The following is a 26,135-nucleotide window of genomic DNA, read 5'->3' on the forward strand; positions in this document are numbered from 1 at the left end:
TTGCTGTTGTTGTTTAGAATTGAATAGAATAGAATTAGGATAGCGATTGGCTGGCAACCGGTTCAGGGTGTCCCCTGCCCACTGCCCGATGATTGCTGGGATGGGCTCCATCACCCCCGGGACCCTACTAAGGATAAGCGGTGCAGCTAATGAGATGAGATGAGAAATAGGATAGATAGATAGATAGATAGATAGATAGATAGATAGATAGATAGGAGAAGAGAGATAGATAGATAGATAGATAGATAGATAGATAGATAGATAGATAGATAGATAGATAGATAGATAGATAGATAGATAGATAGGAGAAGAGGGATAGATAGAAAGGAGAAGAGAGATAGATAGATAGAAAAGAGAAGATAGATAGATAGATAGATAGGAGAAGAGAGATAGATAGATAGATAGAAAGGAAAAGAGAGATAGATAGATAGAAAAGAGAAGAGATAGATAGATAGCTAGATAGATAGATAGATAGATAGATAGATAGATAGATAGGAGAAGAGAGATAGATAGACAGATAGATAGAAAGGAGAAGAGAGATAGATAGATAGATAGAAAGGAGAAGAGAGATGGATAGATAGATAGATAGATAGATAGATAGATAGATAGATAGATAGATGGATAGAAGAGAGAGAGATAGATAGATAGAAAAAAGAGAGAGAGAGAGATAGATAGAAAGGAGAAGAGAGAGAGAGAGAGATAGATAGATAGATAGATAGATAGATAGATAGATAGATAGATAGATAGATAGATAGATAGATAGATAGATAGATAGATAGATAGATAGATAGATAGATAGATAGATAGATAGATAGATAGATAGATAGATAGATAGATAGATACCTTATTTATCCCCGTAGGGAAATTTAATATATACGTAGAATAGAATTGATTACAACGCTGAGTACATTGTTTACAATGACATGTGACGTGGTACTCTTTGCAAACAAGTAATAGAATACTTAAAACCAAAAATAACCTCGACTTTTACTGTAGCTCTCAAAAGTCTGGCATTAATACCCCCAAGTCCTAAAAATAACCAAGAAATAAATTAGCGAGGTGAAAACATGAAGTACTCCATTTGTCCAGTGAAAAACAGCAACGCGCCTGCGCACGATTGACGACACAAACCAACGAAGAAGAAGAAGAAGATTCTGTTGTTGTCGGTCCAGTTCTAGTACGATCGTCCATCTTCTAATTGCGAACAAAATTCGATCGGGCTCATCATGGGAGCCGTTTTGGGCTTGTGCTCCATGGCAAGCTGGGTATGTCTCTCGAAATTCGTTTGTTTCTTTCTTATTTTTTCCATTTTTCTGGTTCGGCCCAGTCACTGCGTAATAACAAACGCCGAGGCCCATTTTAACACTGACGCCGATTTTCGTTCGGTTTCAATTCGGGTTTGAAATTTAATTGGTTTTACGTTTGTATTTTTTAGCCAGCAAATGATATCAAATTTCCCGTTAAAGAAAGCTAGAAAGGGATACTATGATTTAATTGTGATAAATCTATTGTGACGTCATCGTGGTTCTGGTGACGTGATCTATTGCGCATAATGTTTTCGGTTTGATTAATCATATAAGTGTTTATCTTTTATTTTTATTTCGTTCCAATCAGTTAAAAGTAAACAACATTGGCGTCATTTTTCAACAAAGCAGGCTCCGCTCTTGCCTCACCGCAAGAAGATGCCAAACAACATGGCGGTTGTTTACATCATTTGATCCGCAGTCACACTCACGAGAATACGATCTCAAAATATGCATGCTTATCTAAAAGCGTGATTGCATAACATGGTGTTTCTTTACCCCGTTGGAGCTACCGAACCCCCCCTGTTTCACCGAGCCCTACTTTTAGTGTACAACAGGGGTGTCAAACTCATTTGAACTCTGGGGCCACACGTTAGAACAAACATTCTGTCGGGGGCCGGACTACTAGATTAAAGAGAAAGAAAAAGAGACATAAAGAAATAAGAGAAAGAGCGAGTCGTGAGAGAGGGGGGAAAAGGGGAGAGGAAGTAAGAAAATCCAAAGAGAAATAGAAAGACAGAAGGAGAGAAAAGAAGAAAGAAAGTGTGAAGGGTATAAAGAGAGAAGGAAAAAAGGAAGTTAGAGCAAAAGAGGTTAAAAGACGCAGAGAGAAAGAGACAACGAGCAACAAAGGAAGAGAAAAAGAGAGACACAGAGAGTGAAAGAGACAGAGACAGAGAGTGGGAGAAAAGGGGTGGAAAAGAGAGAGAGAGAGAAGTAAAGAAATAAGAGAGAGGGAAAGAGGGCGGGACAAAGAAAGAAAAAGGGAGAGAGGGAGGGCGAGCCGTGAGAAACAAAAGAGACAAAAAGAGAAGTCGTGAGAAAGGGGGAATGAAAGGAAGATGAAAAATAAATCCAAAGAGAAATAGAAAGACAGAACGAGAGAAAAGAAAGCGCGAAGTGTAAGAAGAAAGAGAAAAGAGAGAACAGGAAAAAAGGAAGAGCAAAATAAGTTAAAAGACACAGAGAGAGAAAGAGACAAAGAGCAACAAAGGGATAGAAAAAGAGAGACACAGAGAGTGGGAGAAAAGGGGGTACGAGAGAGAGAGAGACAGAGAGAGAGAGAGAGAGAAATACAAGTACAGTGTCTTTGTTCGAGGCACCTGGCTTTGGCAACATCAAGTGGACATATTTCAACCTGCAGCTTGTTTTTCTCTTGCGCTTCTCTGAGTGTTGTCTCGCGGGCCGGATTCAATCCCTTAGCGGGCCTGATCTGGCCCGCGGGCCGCCTGTTTGACACCTGTGGTGTACAACAATTTAATACTTTATTTTTCAACTTCAAGATATAAAATTTCTCTCAGATATACGACTACTTTAGCTTAAGATGTCTTTACTTCTGTCCCCTGTTTTGTCGTTGATGGTTTCAATTGTAAGAGGAATGGTAAATGGTCTGCATTTCTCTAGCGCTTTTCAAGTCAATGAAGACCTCCAAAAGCGCTTTACAATGTGCTTTACACTTACCCATTCACACACACACTCACACACCAATAGGAAGTCAGCCTCCAAACGTTTTGAGGGTAATCAAGATGGTAAATGGACTGCATTTCTCTAGCGCTTTTCAAGTCAATGAAGACCTCCAAAAGCGCTTTACAATGTGCTTTACACTTACCCTTTCACACACACACACTCACACACCAATAGGAAGTCAGCCTCCAAACGTTTTGAGGGTAATCAAGATGCTAAATGGTAAATGGACTCCATTTCCATAGCGCTTTTCAAGTCAATGAAGACCTCCAAAAGCGCTTTACAATGTGCTTTACACTTACCCTTTCACACACACACACTCACACACCAATAGGAAGTCAGCCTCCAAACGTTTTGAGGGTAATCAAGATGCTAAATGGTAAATGGACTGCATTTCTCTAGCGCTTTTCAAGTCAATGAAGACCTCCAAAAGCGCTTTACAATGTGCTTTACACTTACCCATTCACACACACACTCACACACCAATAGGAAGTCAGCCTCCAAACGTTTTGAGGGTAATCAAGATGGTAAATGGACTGCATTTCTCTAGCGCTTTTCAAGTCAATGAAGACCTCCAAAAGCGCTTTACAATGTGCTTTACACTTACCCTTTCACACACACACACTCACACACCAATAGGAAGTCAGCCTCCAAACGTTTTGAGGGTAATCAAGATGCTAAATGGTAAATGGACTCCATTTCCATAGCGCTTTTCAAGTCAATGAAGACCTCCCAAAACGCTTTACAATGTGCTTTACACTTACCCATTCACACACACACTCACACACCAATAGTGAGTCAGCCATGCAAGGCGTCTACCTGCTTATCGGGGGCATTAGGGATTCCGCTTCTTGCCCAAGGACACTTCGACATATAACACAGAGGAGCCGGGAATCGAACCTGCGATCTCTTGATCCCAAGACAATTTTGGCTTTATTAAGTATGTGTTAACGATGCCCAAATGAGTTTAAAGAACCAGTGTGCTTTATTTTCCACTGCGCCCATCTGCTTTTAGCTTACTTTTAGCAGAGCTGTTGGGGTGGAAAACATTAGGTTCGAAGATAAAATCTTAGGGGGGGAGTGTTGGAGAGTGATGTCATGCTCGCCCCTGCGGGTTTTTTATTTGTGTAAAGTGTAGCATGAAAATGGTGAAAGTAGGAGAATGTTTGTTGGTGATAGGAATGAATGGAAAGGTGTTGTAAAAGGATTGTCGGATGTTTGGGCGCGTTCTAAGGGATGGGCAGGGCAGCTGTATGATGCGGCAGGGGTAAACCAGTGAAAGCTGTCGCCCTCTAATGTTGAACAGAAGAGTGTGTTGTGTCACCCTGACATTTCTTGTGTCCCATTTCATCTGGAGGGACGAAAGCATTACCAACTTAGGTGCTGAGGTGCCCAACTGGTTTGGGTGTGTGGGCATTTGGGTTGCCCATGGTCCAAAAATTGGAAAAAAATTTCCCTTTTATTTTGTTTGTTATTGTATGTGTTTGTCTTGCTGTTGGTCACCCCTCTTGAGGGATACGACCAAGGTAGGTAGGTAGGTAGGTAGGTAGGTTAGATGGATAGATAGATGTATAGATGGATAGATGTCTGGATAGATGTCTATATGTCTAGATAGATGGGTAGATGTCTAGATAGATGGGTAGATAGATAGATGTCTAGATAGATAGATAGGTAGATGTCTAGATAGGTAGGTAGATGTCTAGATAGGTAGATAGATGTCTAGATAGGTAGATAGATAGATAGTTGTCTAGATAGATGGGTAGATGTCTAGATAGATGGGTAGGTAGATAGATAGATGTCTAGATAGATAGATGTCTAGATAGATAGATAGATGGATGTCTAGATAGATAGATAGATGGATGTCTAGATAGATAGATAGATGGATGTCTAGATAGATAGATAGATGGATGTCTAGATAGATAGATAGATGGATGTCTAGATAGATGGGTAGATGTCTAGATAGATGGGTAGATGTCTAGATAGATGGGTAGATAGATAGATAGATAGATGGATGGATAGGAGAATGCCTGCCTCAGGTAGAGTCCAAACGCCAACCACTGGCATAACAAAATGTTTGCCTTGGCACGCGCAGATCCCCTGCCTGTGCGGCAGCGCCCCCTGTCTGCTGTGTCGCTGCTGCCCCAGCGGCAACAACTCCACTGTGACTCGCCTCATCTACGCTTTCTTCCTCCTGCTGGGCGTGGGCATCGCCTGCATCATGCTTATGCCGGGCATGGAGGAACATCTCAAGAAGGTAGCGCCCTTAAACCACTCACCACGCATCGCTTGATGTTCATGAGAACTTTATGGGGTCAGATTCCGGGATTCTGCGAGGGAGGCATGGGCACCTCCATTCCCGGAGTGCAGGGCCACGTCAACTGCGACGTGCTGGTGGGCTACAAGGCCGTGTACCGCGTCTGCTTCGGCATGGCCATGTTTTTCCTTCTCTTCTCTCTGCTGATGATCAAAGTCAAGAGCAGCAAAGACCCCCGAGCTGCGCTCCATAACGGGTGAGTATGTGTCCTCCACGCCTGTTTGTTCTAAAACATTTCGATTGTATTTATTTATTCAACCAGTATAAACCATAAACATGATATGTACAAGGAATCATTTGACACGCGGACTCTCAATAATGATAGTGTAATAGATTTAAAAGAATAAGAAGGATAGAGTAAAAAAGATATTGTAGTGTATAATACAAGGTAATGATATAGAATAGTTTAAAAAGAAGGAATATGTAAATAACAAGACTAGAGTAGAATAGGTCGAAGGAACGCCGTTGGCATAATAATACTATACATAATAACTTAAATCAATTCCCGTTGAACATACGGATAGCGGAAGGGTAAAAACTTTTTAGTGTCCGTTTTCTGGTTCGATCGATGTAGATACTTTGCAGGGACGGAAGGCCAGTACCTATTATTTCCTCTGCCGTCCTCACTACTGATTCCATCTTTGACAATTCTTTCTGATTGACGCGACCAAACCAAACTGTGATTGGCCTAGTTAAAACAGATTTAATCATAGCACGATAAAAATTGACTAGAATGGATTGACGGGCTCTGAATGATTTGAGTTGACGAAGGAAGTAGAGCCTTTGTCCGGCTGACTTTAGAATATCAGTAGCATTGACAGTCCATGTGAGGTCAGCTGACAAGTAAGTACCCAGAAACTTGAATGAAAGGACCAGTTCGAACCTCACTACCATTAATTGACAGTGGCACATGCGGGGGAGGCTTAGTACGGAAATCTATTATCATCTCCTTAGTTTTACCCACGTTCAATAACAGATGGTGGAAAGTAAATCAATTTCTGCTCTGTATTCAGTTTCGTCTCCATTTGAAACAAAGCCAGTAACCGTGGTGTCGTCTGCATATTTAGCGACTAGTGAATGGTCAGAATTGGGGTGACAATCATGGGTGAATAGGGAAAACAAAGTTGGTGACAATGGACAGCCCTGAGGCGTACCATTTTTCAGGACAATAGAACATGAATATTTCCCACCAACGCGAACGGACTGTACTCTATTGAGAAGGTAATCTAAAATCCAATTTGATAATAAAACGAGAAAATTGAGGCCATGAAGAAGTTTAAAATGCAATTTAGAAGGAATAATAGTGTTAAAAGATTGAGGTGGTTTTGGAGGTATGTTAGGCCTCAATGTATTTTTTTGTGTGTGTTTTTTTTGCAGGTTTTGGTTCTTCAAGTTTGCAGCCGCCGTCGCCATCACCACGGCTTCTTTTTATATCGCTGAGGGTCCCTTCACCACCGGTATGACTTCCCTCTTTTCTTTGATTGTTTACTTGTGACACCTTGAAAAGAAGACTGTAAACAAAGGAAAAAAATACAACAGGAATCTGTTAAGAGATGGGAGGGATAGAAACTTAAAGCTCTTAGATAATGCCTTCTGAAAGCTCCATATTAAAACATTAAAATAACAAGATAGTTGACTACTGATGTACAATAAACATTTATATGATTAAAACATGTTTTGAATCGTTATAAATGTTAACAAAAAAATAAATTTGAATTGCTGTTAGTGTGACGTGGCTTCAGCTGGCGTAGTGGAGTTGCGGGTAGATGAAGAGGAGGGGGAGACAGCAGATTTGAATTAAAACCGATTTTAAACTTGCGAGGTATGTCTGTCCATCCATTATTTGCACTGCTTATTCTCAGTAGGGTTGCGGGGGGCGCTGGAGCCCATCCGAGCTATCTTAGGGCAGCGGGCAGGGGACAGCCTGAACTGGTTGCCAGCCAGTCGCAGGGCACACAGGGACAGACAATTCGCTCGCTCATTCCCACCTAGGGACAATTTGGACCGTCCTATTAACCTGACATGCATGTTTTTGGAATGTGGGAGGAAACTGGAGTGCCCGGCGGAAACCCACGCAAGCGGGGAGAACATGCAAACTCCACACAGGAGGTTTGATCTCACGACCTCAGAACTGTGCCGCACACGTGCTAACCACTGCGCCGCCGTGCTGCCCTGCCAGGAATGTCTTACCCTTTAAAAGATTTCCTTACTTACCTTGTTTCTAATAATAGTCTTAATTGATTAGTTATGTCCATGCAACGTGGCTTGGCTAGCAATTTTTGTGCCTTGAACGGATCATTTTAAGCTTCATTTTCATGGTTATCATGTTTTCGCTTCTTTTTTTAGCATCACTTTAGTCTTGGATTTATAGCGAATAAATACTGTACAAAATGAAGCACACACGATTCTGAACTGAATGCAGAGAAAGGCATTGTTGGAGGTAGTTCACCCAAGAGTATATTGGCATCTTTGTGACACAAACAAATACCAGACATCAAACAACATGGCGGTTCTTATATCTCATTAACCAATAGCAAGCAGGATTTTTATTAGAGATGTAGCTCAACATTTGGAACAGCTCAAAACAGCAGAAAGAATTTGCTAGCAGCAAGATAGCGACGTTATTTTAGTCGTCAAAGTCAACCCCAAAAACGTTTTTTGTACACTGCTGGATTTCTTCCTTTGAAGGTCCTGGGAAAATTCATAGGCTGGCCTTGAAAGTGTTTGAAATTGAATTTGACCATGAAAAAAGGTGTATGAACCCTGTATTAACACAAGGGTCCAATTTGACTCTTAGTCCTGTGACCCGGTCCAGTCGGACTCGGAACCGGCCCGGTGAACTTGTGGTTGTGTTGTTTCCGCCCAGTTTGGTTCTATGTGGGCATGGCGGGCGCCTTCTGCTTCATCCTCATCCAGCTGGTGCTTCTCATCGACTTTGCCCACTCCTGGAACGAATCCTGGGTGGAGAAGATGGAGGAAGGCAACTCGCGCTGCTGGTACGCAGGTACGTAACCGGGCGGTGACGTTTGGGGGGTGGGCGTGGCCTGTTTCTCTATGCCGCCGTTTTGATTGACCGAAAATTCCGGACTTCCAACTTACACACCTCGGCTTACGATAGGATGTAGCTTATTCTTTCGTTTTTTTTTCCCTTTCGTGTGAACTGGATGATCGCAAAGGTGTTGGCGACCACTTCAACGAGTGCAGCAGTCAATATTAGTCCCTTCAATGTTCTGACTGTTGATAAACAAAGTCGTGTTTTCACGACGCAACCAATCAGTAAAACGGGTCATGCCACACATATCCTTGGAATGCAACCTGGGATCACTTTTTTTGCACAATTCTCAAGCGCAAGTGTGCACAATCATGGATTGACTTCTGGAAAGAGAAATGCAACATTTACAACTCTTTCACAATGTCTAAAAATTGGCCAAACTGAAATACATGGTTGCAAATTTTTTAATGTTGGAAACTGGTCGTCTCCAAATAGCCACTTTGTGATCCAATTTGACCTGGGACCAAGTAAAGCTTCATGCTATTGTCCCATTTGTTGACCAGCTAAGGTGCTACACTCATCTCTCATTTACTTTGGGGGTCTTGGATTGAGATTGAGGGTGAATTTTACCGGATTATTAAAATGTTAAATTTAGGCGAACTGCGCTCTCTTCTGGGGAGCTTTGTTAGAGTTGCCGTCTAGAAAAATGATAACCCCCTTTATTAATATGAATAATTCCTCAACTTTAGTCGGCTACTTACATATTTTCCCCCATGAGTTGAAGTTTGAAATATGGCCACTTGGTGTCGCCAAAGCCAGGTGCCACTCACAAAACAACTGTAGCGGCCTCTCTCTTTCTTCCTCTCATTTTATGTCTTTCTCACGCTCTTTTTTTTCTCTTTCTATCTGTCTCTTTCTTGCTTTCACTCTTTCTTTTACTCTCTTCTTTCTTTCTCACCCTCTTTTTTTATTTCTCTTTTGCGCTGTTTTTTTCCTTTCACTTCTTTTCTCCCTCTCTCTTCAGCCATGTTTTTTTTCACATTCTCTCTTCTGCACTCTTTTTCTTTCTCTCTCTCTCTCTCTAAGTATCTCACACTCGCTCATTTTTGCTGTTTCTTTCTCCTTTTCATCTCCCATTCTTTTATTTGCTTTCTCTCTCCCTTTGTCTCAGTGGGACCTCGCTACTTGGCGGTTCCACGTTCGAGGGTTCAGAGCTTCGCGGGTCGTATTTTCCGCACTATAAGGCGCACCGGGTTATAGGGCGCACCCCCAAAAAATAGTTTTTGGTCCTATATTTTCCATACATAAGGCGCACCGGATTATAAGGCGCTACAATGGGAACGTGGACAAAACAGTCAGATAGTTCAGTCCAACTTCTTACCCCCTTAACATTCTCAAAGCTTGCTTGCGAGCCTGTAAATGATAAAAAAGGATCCGCCCCCTTTACCTCAGAATAACTTAAGCCAATAGTGACTGATTCAAATGATGATTGACACATTGGTTAGGAAATGAAACGCCGGTATATAAATCCCAGCATACGCCGCGGACGACTTTGCCTTCGGGGGAAAATCGAGTCGGCGGCTGCTTGCCTTAGTTGCGAGACTTTGCGACTTAATATTGATCCATATATAAGGCGCACTGTATTATAAGGCGCATGGTCAGCTTTTGAAAAAAATCAAGGCTTTTAGTTGCGCCTTATAGTGCGGAAAATACGGTAATTATTTCAGCTCCAGATTCTCCAACCAGTTGAATAACAGCATTCAATTTACTTTAGGGATGTGTTGGAATGAGATTTAGGGTGAATTTTACTGGATTATTAGAATGTTCAATTTAGGCAAACTGCGCCCTCTTCTGGGGAGTTTTGTTAGGGTCGCCGTCCATAAAAAATGTATTGTTCTTTTGTGCGTGTGTTTGCAGCCCTGCTGTCGGTCACGGCGCTCAACTACGTGTTGTCGTTCGCGGCGGTGGTCCTCTTCTACGTTTTTTACACGCGCGCCGACGGCTGCACGGAAAACAAAGTCTTCATCAGCATCAACATGCTGCTGTGCCTCGGAGCTTCTGTGATCTCCGTCCTGCCGCAGATCCAGGTAGCCGCTTCCCGTTCTCCCAGCTCGACTCGTCGGGCCTGACCGATGTGCTCTTTTCTTTTTTTGATTTTCTTACGCGAGAGAAGGAGTCCCAGCCCAGGTCGGGCCTGCTGCAGTCGTCCCTGGTTACCTTGTACACCATGTACTTGACCTGGTCCGCCATGACCAACGAACCCGGTGAGATTTTGCAACAGACACTATTCAATTTTTTAAAACAAAATGGTGCTTAAAATATTCAAATAGGCTTGATTTTTTTTTGATGTTGTGTTTTCAAGGTCAGGAAAATGCTTGAATTTTGGGTGAAAAGCCTGAGGTTGTTGCCATGTTTCTCGGCAGTCTGACTCGAGACCAGTGTTCCCTCTAATTGCGCACTGCTCGCACATTCTCAGCGCACAAGAAAATCTAGCCAGCGCACAAAAATCAGGCCTCAAAATTACTAATTACGAAGCGACTTAAGTCAAAGTTACAGTGCATGAAGGTCAAAATACACGGGTTCCCCCGACGTTGTGTCCTAAATGCGGTATTTTGAAGTCGAGTCGAAGTTAGTAGTGTTTGTCGAGAACCGGCTTCTTCGGCTCGGCTCACTAAAAGGAACAGGCTCTTTCAGGTCCTAAACGGCTCTTCAGGTTGTTTTTGCTTCTTTCATCCCAACATGACCAAATATTATGTAAAATGATGCACAAAATGACTTAAAGGAAGGGGGGAATAGAACAAGAAAGAAAAAAATACCTGAATGAAAAAGTAGTGAAAAGCTGAGAAAAAAAGAAACAAAAGGAAGAGAAAAAATAAGGAAAAATTTAGAAGCAAAATCCAGAAAAAAATAAAAGAAAGGAAAAAAGTAAATAGAGAACAAAAAAAGTAACAGCTCGAGAAAAAAAAGGAAAAGGAATTTTTAAAAAAAGGAGAAAAAAAAACAGGGAAAAAGTTTGTGTTGCATTCAAATAATTTCCAATGATATCAAGTCAATCTTGTTGCCAACATTGTATTTCCACAAAAAAATGTAATTAAGTACAGTTCTGTATCTTACAACCGACTCAATAAGCCCCCCAAAATGTTGATATTATGCGACAAAATATATCAGGAAATAAAAAGAAATGGAAATCTTGTGAAAGAAATGTAAAAACAAAATGACGTTTGTAAGCCCTGCAACTTTTGCAATCGAACATTATTCAATTCCTTCAAAAGTGTAAAATAATTTTGCTTTGCCGGAAACTCAGCAAAATGTCAAGTTTTGGACATGTTTGATAATGATTTAGTTGCCACACTTGGGATTGCTGTTGCTCACTGTTGTTTCAAGCGTTGCTCACCGACTCTGTGTGAACGCTCAGACCCGTAAGGAAAATTCCAGGGAACATTGCTCGAGACCCTGAAAATGACGCCGACACGCCTGTTCTGGTGCCTTGTCATTATGGCGTTGTCATGTGAAGCGTCACTGCCCCCTACTGGTTGCACCCAAGGGGACAGCTCTATTTAGAAAACCGGCTCATTTGGCTCTGCTCACTGAGAAGAGCCGTTTCCCAAACGGCTCCTCAAGTATGACCCATTGAAAATAGAATAAAAAGAAGAGAGAAAATATGAAGCTTAACTCCTTTGCCACAGTTGAACTCCCGCCACAATCGAATGATGTCACTTCCTGTAAACGGCATTTATGGAATTGTAGTCCTTTCGGGGGGCCATTGAGCACATTCTAACTGGGTGGGGAATTATAACTGGGACATGTAAAATTTAGGAAAAAAAAAAATATATATATATCAATTCCGGTGATCAAAAGTTTGATTTGGAAGTCAACGTGTCGGGAAAAACTGTCGGACATTTTAATGCCGGCAAAATGGCCGCTGTCAATCTCCCGTAGATCGCACCTGCAACCCGAGCCTGCTGGGAATCATCGGGTTGAACGTGACAAGCCCCGCCCCCCAAGGCCAGCCCGTCCAATGGTGGGATGCGCAAGGCATTGTGGGATTGATGCTCTTCCTCATGTGTGTCCTGTACTCCAGGTAAGAGGCGGGAGCGGCTCACGTTTGGTGTGGTTGTGGCCACGCCCCTGTATGACTACCTGTCTCTCACCCTCTTTCTTTCTGTTTCTCTTCCTCTTTTTTTCTCTTCTATTTCACTATTTCATCTTTATCTCCATTCCTCTATCTCTCTTCTTCTCACTCTGCAATTCCCTGTTGTTTTCTCTATTTTACTCTCTTTCTCCCCCCTCTTTCTCACTTTCTTTCTCTCTTTTTTCTCACTCTTGGTACTTCCTCCTCTCTCTTCTGCCTCCTCTCTCTCCTGCTGGCTATGCCCCAACTTTTTTTCTCACTCTTTTCTCCCTCTTATCCCCCTTCTCTCTTTTTCTTTCTCTATACTTCTTTTTTTTTTTTTTTGCTCCCTCTCCTTCTTCCTTTCTCTTTCTTTGTATCTCTCTTTCACTCCTAACTCTGGCTCCCTCCGCACTCTCTCCTGTCTCTCTCTCTCCCCGGCAGCATCCGTAACTCGTCCAACGCCCAGGTGAACAAGCTAACGCTAACCACGGACGAGTCGGCCCTCATCGAAGACGGCCCCCAGTCGGAGACCGCCGAAGAGGGCGTGGCCAACCGAGCCGTAGACAACGAAAAGGAAGGCGTCACCTACTCGTATTCCTTCTTCCATTTTATGCTCTTCTTGGCCTCGCTCTACATCATGATGACTCTCACCAATTGGTACAGGTGAGCAGCGCTGCTATTGGCCGGGAACGGATGTCATGTGGCCAGACTTGCAACTTTCCATTATTATCGCCATTGTTAGGGAAACAAAACGATATTACAAATGTAGCGTTTACCAAATTGTTCGAATTGTTATCTGACTCCATTAACCAAACACAAACTTCATTCTCCTAACAATGCATGCTCGTTTCTTAATGGGAAAATGAACAAAGATAGCCGGCATTTTCACACGGGGGCAGATTTATTTTCTTAAAGTATTTAACGAAGTGAACTCCATCGAATTAGCCGAATTCGTGTCGCTCGAGTCTCTGTCAAGCCTCCTCTCTCAATCTTCTGCCTTTCTTCTTCTGCCCATGTTTTTCCTGCAAGCTGGTGGGCCGGCTCCTCCCATGGGCGTGCCAATGAAAGCCCTCACATGGGGTCCACCCCCTCGCCTCGATTTGTGGATAAACTTAAAACAGGAAAGCGTTTCTACGTCATCAGGGCCTTGTTCTCCAAACATCGAGTCCAGTTATCAAAATTCCCCAGCCAAAACATTCCGCATTTGGATCAGCGTGACCTGTCCCTGAACTTCAGCCTACCTAGTATTTAACTAAGTGAATTCCATCGAATTTAGCCAAATTATTGTCGAATTAGTCTTCGTCGAGCCTCCCTCTCACGATATCCCGTCTCTCTTTCCGTCTTTTGGGCGGCAGTGGCTCAGGAGGTAGAGCGCTCGTCTTGGGATCAAGGGATCCCAGTTCGAATCCCGGCTCGTCCGTGTTATATGCCGAAGTGTCCTTGGGTAAGACACTGAACCCCTGATACCCCCAATAAGCATGGCTGCAAGGCCGCTATTGGGAAATGTGAAGCACATTGTAAAGCGCTTTAGGAAGTCATTGACTTAAAAAGTGCTATAGAAATGCAGATCGTTTCATTTCATACAGTAATATAGACCGTAAACCCTTGTGTATAATGCACACTCAAACTTTGACTTAGTAAAAAATGTCTGTTATGAACGAATGAATATGGTAATTAAACTTTGTGCAAAATTTAATAAAAAATGAATTTTTGATGAATCGTTTTCATGCTCGGCGACTATTAAGAGTTGTGAGTTGCATCCCCTCATGTGAGTTCTTTGTCCTTCCAGCCCCGACTCAAACTACGAGGCCATGACGAGCAAGTGGCCGGCAGTTTGGGTGAAGGTCTCATCGAGCTGGATCTGCATCGCGCTCTACGTTTGGACTCTGGTGGCCCCGCTCGTCCTGGTCAACCGCGACTTCGACTGAGCGCCGCCGAGTCGAAATCCAGCGGATAGGTGAAGATTCCCTTTTATTCTGTGCTCCACGTTTTAACCGCTGCCTCGTCTTATTACGGTTGCTTTTGTAAATATATGAAGTGTATCGTACCTTTTCCATTGTGGTCGACGAGTAATACCGCATGATTTTTCCTTAAGAATCGAATGAAATGTAATCGGTTATTGTGACTTTGGTTTTAGTGTTCCCGCACACTGCACTTGTAAGCATTTTAACCCCGCTTTTATCCAAAAGATTTTAAATGTTACGTGTCATAAAGACTCAATAAAAGATGGAATGGACAAAAAAAAACAATCGAGCCGGTGTGCTTCATCATATTTTAATTGCCAGGCTTCATACAAACAATCACGTGATGAAAACAATGGAAGGACGAGGAATGCAAAACTAGTTTTGATCCCACAAAGAAAAGTGGACGTTTTTTTACGATGCAAAACAAGTTTCCAACATCAAAAGAACACGGGAAATCGTCTCGGGTTACTGTAGAAGCTTCTCTTGCGGCATAGAAGAATGTGGCACGATGAGAAACGAGGTGGAAAAGCGACAACAAAACGAAAATAAATATGAGAATGTACAGTGAGCTTCCAACCTGGACGAGTTTGGATTTAAACAATCAACCATTCGCAACGTAACCCAAAGGGCACAACAAACAAATCCCGAACGAGTACAACTTAAAGTCCGCGAGCGAAACCTCACACGAGTTCCTGGTCCAGGCCGACGGAGGCCGGACTCAGTAGACAAAAGAGCGTTTCCTCGCTGGCTTGGGCCTCCGTGAGCGGTTCCAGCCGGACCAGGGAACTCTGGCTGGGCCGCTTGGAGGCGTCGGTGCCGTCCAGGAGCTCCGTCGGAGGTTCCGCCTCGGGTTCGACTTCCAGGAAGGCCAGCAGGGGGCAGGACGTGTACTGGATCAACTGCTTGTCTGAAGACAAATGGCGCATGCGAAAAGTCTTCACTCCGCTCTTCTCAATTTAGCTATGGCCAAGCCCCTTCTACTCACTCGGACAAAGATTGAACAATTTATGAAGAGCGCTCTGGCAAGTGTCTCAGTTGGAGACATTTGGCAGGAGGAAATTGATTCTTTATGGACCAAGAAGGATCAGGTATCATCTCAAAGTCAAAACGATGCATTGGAGTTACAATAATGATTTCATTGTTGAGAAGGTCGATGAAAAGCTTCAGGCAAATATACACAAGGTCACAAAGTAGCGTTTGCTAATGATATAAATAACGTTATATTTCTCTCCGGAAAAGTGACAATATACTGCCTCAAATACTGTATATACTTATCACAGATGTAGATGTTCCTATTAACTTTATCCACGTTGAGTTGGTGCTGTGGACCACCACAGCTTTATCGAAAACAGACACTTATCTCGATTTAAACGTGGCTTCGGAAAGGGTAAACAAAAAGAAAAATCAAATACACACCGTCGCTCTTTAAAGATACCTCGTATCCATGGGTAGGGTTACTTTAACTTGATTACTTTCAATTACTTTTGGATGACTCCAATACCAAATATGCTAATAAAAGACAAAAGAAACTAAATAGGAATAAAATGACTCAATTTTGTGCAGGCTTGGGGAGTAATGGCAAAAATGATGTTGGCAAGCTGTTTGGATTGATTTTTATTTTGTTTCTGTCCTATTTGATGTTCATTTTGCCGGAGATCAAAGCCAGGAGAGAAAGCTTACCACGTGTTGTGAGTCATCATTAGATTCATATTTAGTTTCTTTTGTCTTTTATTAGCACATTTGGTATTGGAGTCATCCAAAAGTCATTAAAAGTAATCAAGTTAAAGTAACCCTACCCAACCCTGGAGAAGCCTGGCCGGAACCCACGACTAATGATTGACATTTTAGGCCGACCCAACACAAATTTTAGGCCTGGCTGTTTTTGGCCTAGGATCTTACCTCTAAATGCTACTATATTGCACTACATGAAATTTTTGGTTACCTGAAATATGATTTGTTAAGCGACTCGGGCACTTGGGCAGATTAAGCAGTCTGATTCAGACGAAAATGTTAATTCAGCCCAAAAAGTGAGTTATGCAAATATGTTGCTATGTGTGACGATTTACTGTGTTATCGTTACATTTTTGCCATTTTTGTTTGACAGAACGTACCCCATGCACAACGTTGGATTATTTTAAACTTTAAAATGTAAGAAAACCCCCCGCGACCCTAATGAGGATAAGCGGTACGGCTGATGAGATGAGATGTAAGAAAAACGCCCAAAAAAATTTCTAACCAAAACTAACAAACTTCAATGCATTTCTATGGACGAAATAACTCAACATGTCCGAGTCCACTCAGTTTGCTACGCGCACTGTGATTGGCTGATCACGTTTGAAGGCGGGGCTTGGCCATAAGGTCATTTGGAGAAAAGGGCCAGCACTCACCTGTGTCTTTTTCCGCCAACTTGCTATGTGCTGGGATTTGTTTGGCGTGGATACTTTCCTGCGAATAAGACAAAAACGGAAACGTTTCAAGTAAATCACAACAACCGCAAAGCAAACACGCCATATGCAATATTAACACGTGATAACGGGACGGTTTCTTCGAACCTCTAAAGTGTCCACATCGATGCCCGGTTTTCCATAAAGCATGGCCTGAAAGTCCTCCAGGCTGCAATCGATGCTGTCCAGATAGTCCATAAGCTCCAGCCTGCCAATGGGGAACAAAAGTGATGACATCACTGTTAACCAATCACAAAGAGATGCAGTTTGGTTACATATAGCTTAAGACTGCCCATTTAGGAAGTAAAGTTGAAGATGGACAATAATGCATCAAAACCTTAGTGTTAAAACTCTTATTTGAAAGAACATGTAGCTGAGGTGGCTTTTTAGGCATGGTGTAGACTAAAAAACGGTCGAAAATCACCAGCTCTTTTTTAAAAAGGGACAAGTTGGAGACATTTTAAAAGAGTTTGACTTTACAGTCATGTTGTTAACAGAGGCTGTGAAATTCTGATCTGCACAAATAATGTCTAACCATTTTGAGTCAGGCAGATTTGATTTATTATGAAAGACATTACGGATGAGCGGAAGACAATGGATGGATGGATGAAAGACATTAAACATCTGCAAAGGGGATTGCATTAGACACCAGTGTTGTTTGTTATAGTGACTATCCTGTTGGTATTCTTTGATACCCACACCCCTTTAAGAGGATCTGCTTTTTGTAACCCAGGAGATTTATTTAAAAAAGGCTCCGCAGAGGACCTTTACAACAGATTACAATTGTTGTTGTTGAGGTTTTTTTTATAGTCTTTTTCTCCTTGTAGGTTTATTGTTTTCTCCAAGAGATATTGAACATCTTGAGGGTTTTTTGTTCTCCTTTTAAGTTCACAATTCATTGACATCTTGGTGTTTTGGTAGAGTTCTTTCCTGTTCCACTTTTTTATTCAAAATTCATGCATTTCTTCTCATCAACTTAACTCATAAATTGGTCCTTCAAACAGGATATTGTTCATCTTGAGTTTTTTTGGTACAGTCCTTTATTTTTGCAAGTTCAAAATTAGATTGATGTCTTCTTTCCTTATTGTGAGTGTTAGTTAAAACTATCAAGTTAACAATTGGTCCTTTGAGCTGGATATTACACAAGTTTTTTTCGGCAGTCTTCTGTTCTCTTTGCAAGATAATAATTAATAATAATAATTTCCTTTGTATTGTCATTCTTTGTAACAATGTACACAGAACGAAATGTCGATACACCTGACCCGTTGTAGCGGGTCGATGCAGCCGCAGCCAGAGGGCGCCGCCATTATACCAATTAGGTATGTCTCGACCGAGACAAGATCAACATTGATTGATGTCTCCTCTCCCTATTTTGAGTGTCTACTAAAATACACACTTATCTTTGACCCAGAAAAAAAGTTGGATCAGGATGTAGAGACCCAATATGGAAACAAAATCTTAGATGAAAAGTGTCTGGCCACTCACTTTCCCAGCAGGTTGATGTTGTGCGAGATGGCGCCGTTCTCCTTGAGAATGGAGTCCATCATCTTCAGCGGGTCTTCTAGGCTGAGGGCCGAGACGTTGTTGAGCTGCAGGATGCCGCTCGGCTGCAGTGGCACGGCCCTACTGGCGTCTTTGATGTCTTGCAAGAGGGCGGGACCGACATCCGCCTCGGCTTCCGGCGCCGGGCACGGGTCCAGATCCAATTCCACAATCTCCACATCGCTGAGGACAAAAAACAGTCATGTTTCCGGTGTCTGCTTACTTGGCGCATCCATTGTGCAACATATATAATAGTTTGTTTCATTTTTCTACTGGTCTGTGTACTGCTTCCCTCGAGATGTAATTTAGCATGGAAACACTACCATAGAATACAGTTTTTGCCCCTCACTAATCACAAATCTCCCCCTCCTGTACCGGTTTTCCCCACCATCCAACAAAGAACTACCAAAGACGCATTTTGCTATGTAAATAAATATAAACGGGTGGGAATAAAGGGAATATTAATCTGATTAGAATAACACCCACTTGCCTAACTGCCCTCAAATTTGTATTTTGCTCTGGGAAAAGCAAAACTGTATTGTTTTCCTCTATTTTATTTTGATAGCCAAAATCTTATCTTCCCCTCTTGTTCTGTAATATTCATTTATGTTGCCCATTAGGCAATTGTTTTTCTTTAATAATATGTGTATAAAATATAGTACAAAGCTAGTTTATTTGCTCGTTCATTTGAGTTTTGAGTGAAAAAAAATAAAGCGAAATATTACAACTTCCGGTTCCAGCGATCTTGTAGTAAACAGAAGACTCATGCTATGGCTAACATGAAGGTTGCGTAGCCAATCCACCTCAATCTATGTTGAGGCAACTATATTCTGTATTAGTTCGGGCAGAAGTAATGTTTATGCACTTTTGGGCGGCAGTGGCTCAGGAGGTAGAGCGCTCGTCTTGGGATCAAAAGATCGCAGTTCGAATCCCGGCTCCTCCGTGTTACATGTTGAAGTGTCCTTGGGTAAGACACTGAACCCCTAATACCCCCAATAAGCAGGTTAGCACCTTACAAGGCTGCACGGCCGCTATTGGGAAATGTGAAGCACAATGTAAAGCGCTTTGGGAAGTCTTGACTTGAAAAGCGCTATAGAAATGCAGATCATTTCATTTCACTTTATTTTTGCAAACACATTGGCACAAGCTCTCAAGGCACTGTATTGCATTGTTGCCGTTTTCACCATCTGGAGAAGGAAATGAAAGCCTCGATAACATGTCCCCTGTGATCATGGTCCTTCTCTGTGTCGTGTTGATATTGTGGGAGAAACTATAGTCTAAGTATGCATTTTAAACTATATTCTATATTTTACACCCAGTATATATTTTATGTTTTATATCGTTGTGTTTGTGTTTCTACAGTGCTCAATAAGTGTGTGTTTTTAGGATTTCACTTGGTGTTCACAGACGAGTACCTCCAAGGTCAAAATATGGCTTTCCCTCCCAAATTATTATCAGATTTCGGTCCTGGGAGAGATTGACTCCCAAATTCTAAGCCGAGAACTTGCTTTTCTCCTCAAAGTTCACTATCCCCATCGCTAATTTATTATACTCGCATGCTATCTAGCGACCAACATTGTACACTGCATTTAAATATGTGGTTCGGACAGGAATCAATCGGAAACCTTTTTCATGCACGTGGTTTATTGTGTCCTCCAATCAGAATCCACAAGACTGGATAAAAAGGAGGCGCACACGTCAGTCTGTGGAAGTATTTCAATTCAAGAGAGCAACTTTGCCTTGTTTGAATGTGCTTGCTTTTCTTGAACAAACGAGTTAATGATTTAAAGTACAATGAAGTTCGGGGCAGTGCGGCACAGTTCTAAGATCTTGGGAACCTCCTGTGTGGGTTCAAATCCAGCTACCGGACTTCCTGTGCGGAGTTTGTATGTCCTCCCCGTGCTTGCGTGGGTTTCCTCCGGGCACTCCGGTTTCCTCCCACGTTCCAAAAACATGCATTTCAGGTGGATTGGCCGGTCCAAATCGTCCCTAGGTGTGAACGAGCGAGCTGTTTTCCCTAGCGATTAGCTAGCAACCAGTTCAGTGTGTCACCTGCCCACTGCCCGATGATTGCTGTGATGGGCTCCAGCACCCCCGCGACCCTACTGAGGATAAGCGGTGCAGCTAATGAGATGAGACAATGAAGTTCCAAAACAGTGCAAGGAACTATTGTGTTTGTAACCGCACTTTGGATTTTGAGATTGAGTTTGAGGTTCTTCCAGACATTTTAGGACAAATGAGCCTAATACAATTATTAAGTTTGATCTCTAAATTAATCCTTCAATTGCTTCTCTATTCAAATCCTTTATAGACCCCAAAATACGCGACAGTCGACTTACCAGGACTCGTTGGTCCCACTCGAGAAGTCTATGATCTCGGCGGCCCGATCCACGGCGTCCTCCGTCAAATCGCAGATGATGACGTCATCGGATGTTTCCGGGGCCTTCACGCTATTGCGGGCACCCACGGGGGGCTAAACAAAGCCGGTGTCAGTCAAGTGTGGCATAGAGCTAAGGTCCAGAATAGTAAGACCAGAACTGACCTGCTCCACACAAACGCCGTCCTCGTAGAACTCGGGAAAGAACTTTGCTTTCTTCCCATTGCCATTCATAAGGATGGGCCTGCCCAAGAACGTACACACCTCACACATTGTCTTCCGTGACCAAATGAAAAAAGACGGCGAACTCACCTTTTGCGCTTCAGGTTCAGTAGGTGGTTGTTCTGCACCAGGGTGACAATGAAATGGACCATCTGTCAAGAAGGAAGCACAGAACTCAGTCAGCGCATGCCGAGGTCTTGTCCTGAGACCTCCCTCCACGTACCTTCTTGATGAGCTGCTGCTGATGGACGTGCTTCTGCCTCAGGTCTGAAATCTCTGTCCACAGAGTTTCGTTTTCCCTTTCGAGACGAACAACACATAAAATCAAATATTTGCAGGATTGATGATTTCCTACTCTTCTGGCGAGTCGACGGTGACCTCTTGAGCGTTGCCAGTCTGGCGTCGATGTTCTCCTGCTTGCTGTGGACGCTCTGAACGCTGGCCAGAATCTTAGAAAGGTCTTCTTGACGGATCTTGTTCTCCTCTGGACGTGCGCTGGACACCTACAATGACAAAAAAAGACACTGAACAAACCCACGCACACACAAAAAAGCATGTGATGCAGTGAACACTTGCAAAACAAGCTCCAACCTTCCTCTTGATATTCTCCAGCAAGTCGTCCCGACCGTGTTTGAAGTGAGCGTGCTGGAACTCCACCAGGCCATCTCGCTCCTGCTTGATGACGCCTTGGTCCAAGTGCATCACTTTGCGAAATCCGTCTGAGGAATTAGAGGAAAATTGGAAAATGAGGGCAACAGGTCAGAGACCCCTACTCTAGATGATGGCCTGCGATAAGTCCAGGTTGACAAAAATCATCAGCTAAGGAATATAAGTGTGTCTTGAATCTAGATAGGAAGACTTCCACTGAGGTTGTAGGTCTTATCCCAGAGGGCAGAGCATTCCACAGTACCGAACGGAGAACAGTCTTGAGTCTGAAGTTTGTTCTTGGCTCTTGAAATCAGTAGTAGATCACAATTTATGAGGAGAGTAGGACCATGGGGCGCCATCAAATAGGAAATATGAGGGGGAAGTCCATGCAAACTTTTCTGTAAGCAACAGAACCTTAACACTACATCTAGGAAGCCACTGCAGGTCTGCTGAAGTTGGGTGATATTAACAAACTTTCTTGTCAGGTAAAAAGTCTCACTGCAACATTTTGCACTGGCTGGGGAGCAATACATTACAGTAATTAAGATGAGAAGTAAAAACGCATGAGCAGTGTTCTTGTTTGCCTGCGTCCTAGACGCATCATTTTTGCTGGGGACGCATAGTGTCCAATCAACGTGCGTCCCCGGGACACAACATTTTTGACACAAAATTGTCATTGTTACCCGATTATTTTTTCAACAAAGATTTATCGCACTCCAAACTTTTCGTCAGGCAGATCCGCCATTGTTGTTTTGGTCTCGCGGTTCGAGTTTTCGTCCGCACGCCGATCTCGGCAAACGAGATCTTGTTGCTCCGAGATTACGTTATTGTTGTGCTGCTTGTCGTCGAGTTAAGGTGAACATCAACACAAAATTGGTCATTTCTTCAGAGTCCAGTAATAAGTCGATACTAATGCAGAAAGTGATAACAACGGCAATAATTCCGGCACGAAAAAACGGCGGAGAAATTCTTCGGAAGATCGCGAAGGCAAAGAAAACACATGCGTTGAAGCGAACAATTCGACGAAAGACTATTAAAGAATACTCCTGAGCAAGATAAGGACTTTTCTGCCAAAATTGACTAAATTATATTCCTGGTGACGCTATGAGGAGGATGATAATGGAGGCTACAATTTCTGTGATGCGTGTACCCAGCGTGACAAAAAAACTGGATCGCAAAAATCATTTTGCAATACGATCTTTCAGAAAAGCACATTGGATCGGCACAATGACAATGAAAACCACAAATTAGCTATAGAAATTCTGTTGCTGCAGGAAGAGAGAGACAAGTATTAACCGGATACGACATCAAAAAGAAGACTTGGCCATGCTTTCACTGCTAAAGATAGTTAAGTGGATGGCAGTATTTTCAGTATTTTATATAATGTACAATATTGTGAACTGAAAAATCTGAAGCGATAACTGCTTTGTATTACCAATTAACTGTGATGATTAAAAATAAATAAAAGTATGGATTAATATTTCAGCAATATTAATTTGTATAATGTATAATATTGTTGTGAACTGAAATATCTTGAAGAGATAACTGATTTGTATTACCAATAAACTGTGATGATTAAAACTGAATGAATATATAGATTTATATGATATATTTGTCGCTGATTTACAATTTCAACCTCGATAAGACTAAATTTTGGGGCCCCATAGATCTCTGTAGGGACCCATAGATTTTTGAGCATGCGAGTTCCCGGGACACATCACTTTTCACAGCTCAAATGAACACTGCATGAGTTATAATCTCGCCATCGAATTGGGACTGCATCAGGCAAACTTTCGCATTGTTGAGAAGATGGGAAAAGCTACTCAGTTGTAACTGGAACAGCAGATTAGGATCATATATAACGCCCAGATTTTTGACTCTGGTTGCTATTACATTCGACAAGGTTCAGATCAGTGTCCAAGTACAAGTCACAACAATTATCTGCACCAATAGTTAACACTTCAGTTTTTTTTGAGGTAAAGATGAAAGACATATTTATAGTTTATTACACTTGCAGCCAGTGTTCCCTCTAAGCTGCGCAAGTGCGCAATCGCGCACTGCTCGCACATTCTCAGCGCACAAGAAAATCGAGCCAGCGCACAAAAATCAGGGCTAAAAATTGCTAATTAAGAAGCGACTTAAGTCAAAGTTACAGTGCATGAAGGTAAAAAACACGGGTTCCCCCGACGTTGTGTCCTAAATGCGGTATTTTGAAGTCGAGTCGAAGTAGAACGAAGTTCAGTAAAGTTAGTAGAGTTAGTCGAAAACCGGCTTTTTCAGCTCAGCTCACTAAAAGGAACCGGCTCTTTCAGGTCCTAAATGGCTCTTCGGGTTGTTTTTGCTTCTTTAATCCCAACATGACCAAATATTGTGTAGAATTATGCACAAAATGACTTAAATGAATGGGGAATAGAACAAAAAAGAAAAAAATACAAAAATGAAAAAGGAGTGAAAAGCTGAGAAAAAAAGAAACAAAAGGAAGAGAAAAAAAAGAAGGAAAAATTTAGAAAAAAGCCGGAAAAAAAGAAAAGAAAGAAATGTAGGAAAAAAAGTAAATAGAGAACAAAAAGAAAAAAGTAACAGCTCGGAAAAAAAAACAAGATTTTTTTAAAAGGATTTTTTAAAAAAGTAGAAAAAAAACACAGAAAAAGAAAAAGTTTGTGTTGCATTCAAATAATTTCCAATGATATCAAGTGAATCTTGTTGCCAACATCGTACTTCCACTAAAAAATGTGATGAAGTACAGTTCTGTATCTTACAACCGACTCAATAAACCCCCCAAAATGTTAATATTATGCAACAAAATATGTTAGAAAATAAAAAGAAATGGATATCTTGTGAAAGAATTGTAAGAACAAACGACGTTTGGACGCCGTACAACCTTTGAAATAGTACATGAGTCCATTCATTCAAAAGAGAAAAATAATTTTGCATTGCCGGAAACTCAGCAAAATGTAACCTGATGAAGTTTTGGACATGTTTGATCATTAATTATCTTGCCACACTTGGGATTATGGTTGCTCCCTGTTGTTTCAAGCGTTGCTCACCGACATTGCTTGCAGCCCTTTGGGGCGCTCTGTGATGAAGGGCTGGACATAGAAACGTCTTTGCTTGACTTGAGATCAGATTGCTTCAATTTTTATATGATTTCATAAACGCCCTTGTAAAGGATCTAAACATTAAAGATTCGCATCAAAGAAAAATGGGCCTTACACATATTAAGTTGCCTGACGAAGCTGGCCATGTTGTTGTGTTTGAAGAACTTTGGCAGGATCTCCTTGGCAAAGCGCTGCTCGTCCAGCACCAGGAAGCTGTCCCCTCCCTTAAACCCACAAAAATAGAAAGATCAATATGGAGGAGAAATCTCATGAAATGTCAATGTTATTCTTCATCACTTTTGACATGCGTACCGTTAGCCGCTAGCTTAGCTCACCTGACTCCAGCATATGAGCTGGTTGGTGTCGGCGTCCTCCACCAACGTCCATAGCTTGCTGAGGAAGCCCGGCACGTTCGAGTTGTGTTTCATCGCCGAATTTCGAGCACTTTGAGCGAAAATGTCGAGGATTTTGCGTCCCTTTTTCGCGTTGTTGTAGTCAAAGAAGACGAATGTTTACCGTTCAGCGGAAGTGGCTGTTACAACTTCCGTTTGAAGTTTTCGAGTCTGATTGGTCGAAAAGACATTTACGTAACGCCCCTCACGTGGAACACCACGCGAAGAATGGGGACCTCAAGATGGCGACAAAAATCTGCGATTTTTATTATCGGGTTTTAACTGTTTTCCCCCATCCTTTTTTTAAATACTATACCATTATTTATTTCTCCACTACAAAAACAAACAAACAAACAAAACAAAAACAAACAAACAAAAAAAAAACATTACAGGAAGCAGGTGTTAAAAACTATTATTTCTGGCTCTTTGAGCTTATTTATGTTTATCTAAAATTAAGACGATAAAAAACGTTATTATAGTCACCTTTTCCACGCTCACACTTTTCTTTTTGTTAAATAATGTTGCCCTGTTTTGTGTACATGGGTTTAACTTATTCTTTTAATCAGTTTGAAGTTTGTAAATACTCTATAGAAGGAGACCAAGAGGAAGGCCGCGATTGACGTGGATGAATGGTGTTATGGGTGCACTGCAGGAAAGAGGTCGAAATCTAGTGATAGCTCGAACTATTGTTGGTGATGGGAATGAGTGGAGAGGTGTTGTGAAAGGATAGTGGGATATTTGGACGCGTTGTAAGGGATGGGCAGGGCACCTGTATGATGCGGCAGGGGTAAACCAGTGAAAGCTGTTGGGCCCTGCTATATGGTCCCAAAAATTTGTGTGTGTGTTTTTTTTCCTTTTTTTCCCCTTTTATTTTCTTTGTTATTGTATGTGTTTGTCTTGCTGTCGGCCACCCCTCTTGAGGGATATGACCAAGGTAGATAGACATATAGAAATACTCTTTCGGAAAGAAAAACAAATACATGATGTAAAAGAACTAGCTTTGTGATATAATATAACGGTGCATTTTGGAGGAATATTTGC

At 42.1% G+C, this 26,135-nt stretch overlaps 2 protein-coding genes across 2 annotated transcripts; one reads left to right on the forward strand and one right to left on the reverse strand.

The window, feature by feature from the left end:
• The first annotated feature begins 1,096 nt into the window (after positions 1-1,096).
• serinc1 (serine incorporator 1) lies at positions 1,097-14,652 on the forward strand. The gene is made up of 10 exons (XM_088324600.1): positions 1,097-1,265; positions 5,080-5,241; positions 5,304-5,497; positions 6,679-6,758; positions 8,168-8,305; positions 10,211-10,380; positions 10,467-10,557; positions 12,233-12,374; positions 12,849-13,070; positions 14,197-14,652. Exons 1-10 carry the CDS (start codon positions 1,227-1,229, stop codon positions 14,333-14,335), a joined length of 1,377 nt encoding a protein of 458 aa, XP_088180726.1. The 5' UTR covers positions 1,097-1,226; the 3' UTR covers positions 14,336-14,652.
• A 13-nt stretch (positions 14,653-14,665) lies between these two features.
• hsf2 (heat shock transcription factor 2) lies at positions 14,666-25,262 on the reverse strand. Its single transcript, XM_088324601.1, has 12 exons — positions 25,038-25,262; positions 24,818-24,926; positions 21,548-21,675; positions 21,335-21,459; positions 21,180-21,255; positions 21,047-21,108; positions 20,900-20,978; positions 20,697-20,830; positions 18,301-18,540; positions 16,924-17,023; positions 16,759-16,816; positions 14,666-15,278 (listed from the first exon to the last, which is right to left on the reverse strand). The coding sequence occupies exons 1-12, from the start codon at positions 25,128-25,130 to the stop codon at positions 15,052-15,054; spliced, it is 1,431 nt and encodes a 476-aa protein (XP_088180727.1). The 5' UTR covers positions 25,131-25,262; the 3' UTR covers positions 14,666-15,051.
• Positions 25,263-26,135: the final 873 nt, after the last annotated feature.

This window comes from Urocampus carinirostris, chromosome 20, assembly GCF_059441175.1.
Source record: "Urocampus carinirostris isolate Australia breed hairy pipefish chromosome 20, RoL_Ucar_1.0, whole genome shotgun sequence".
Lineage (NCBI taxonomy): Eukaryota > Metazoa > Chordata > Actinopteri > Syngnathiformes > Syngnathidae > Urocampus > Urocampus carinirostris.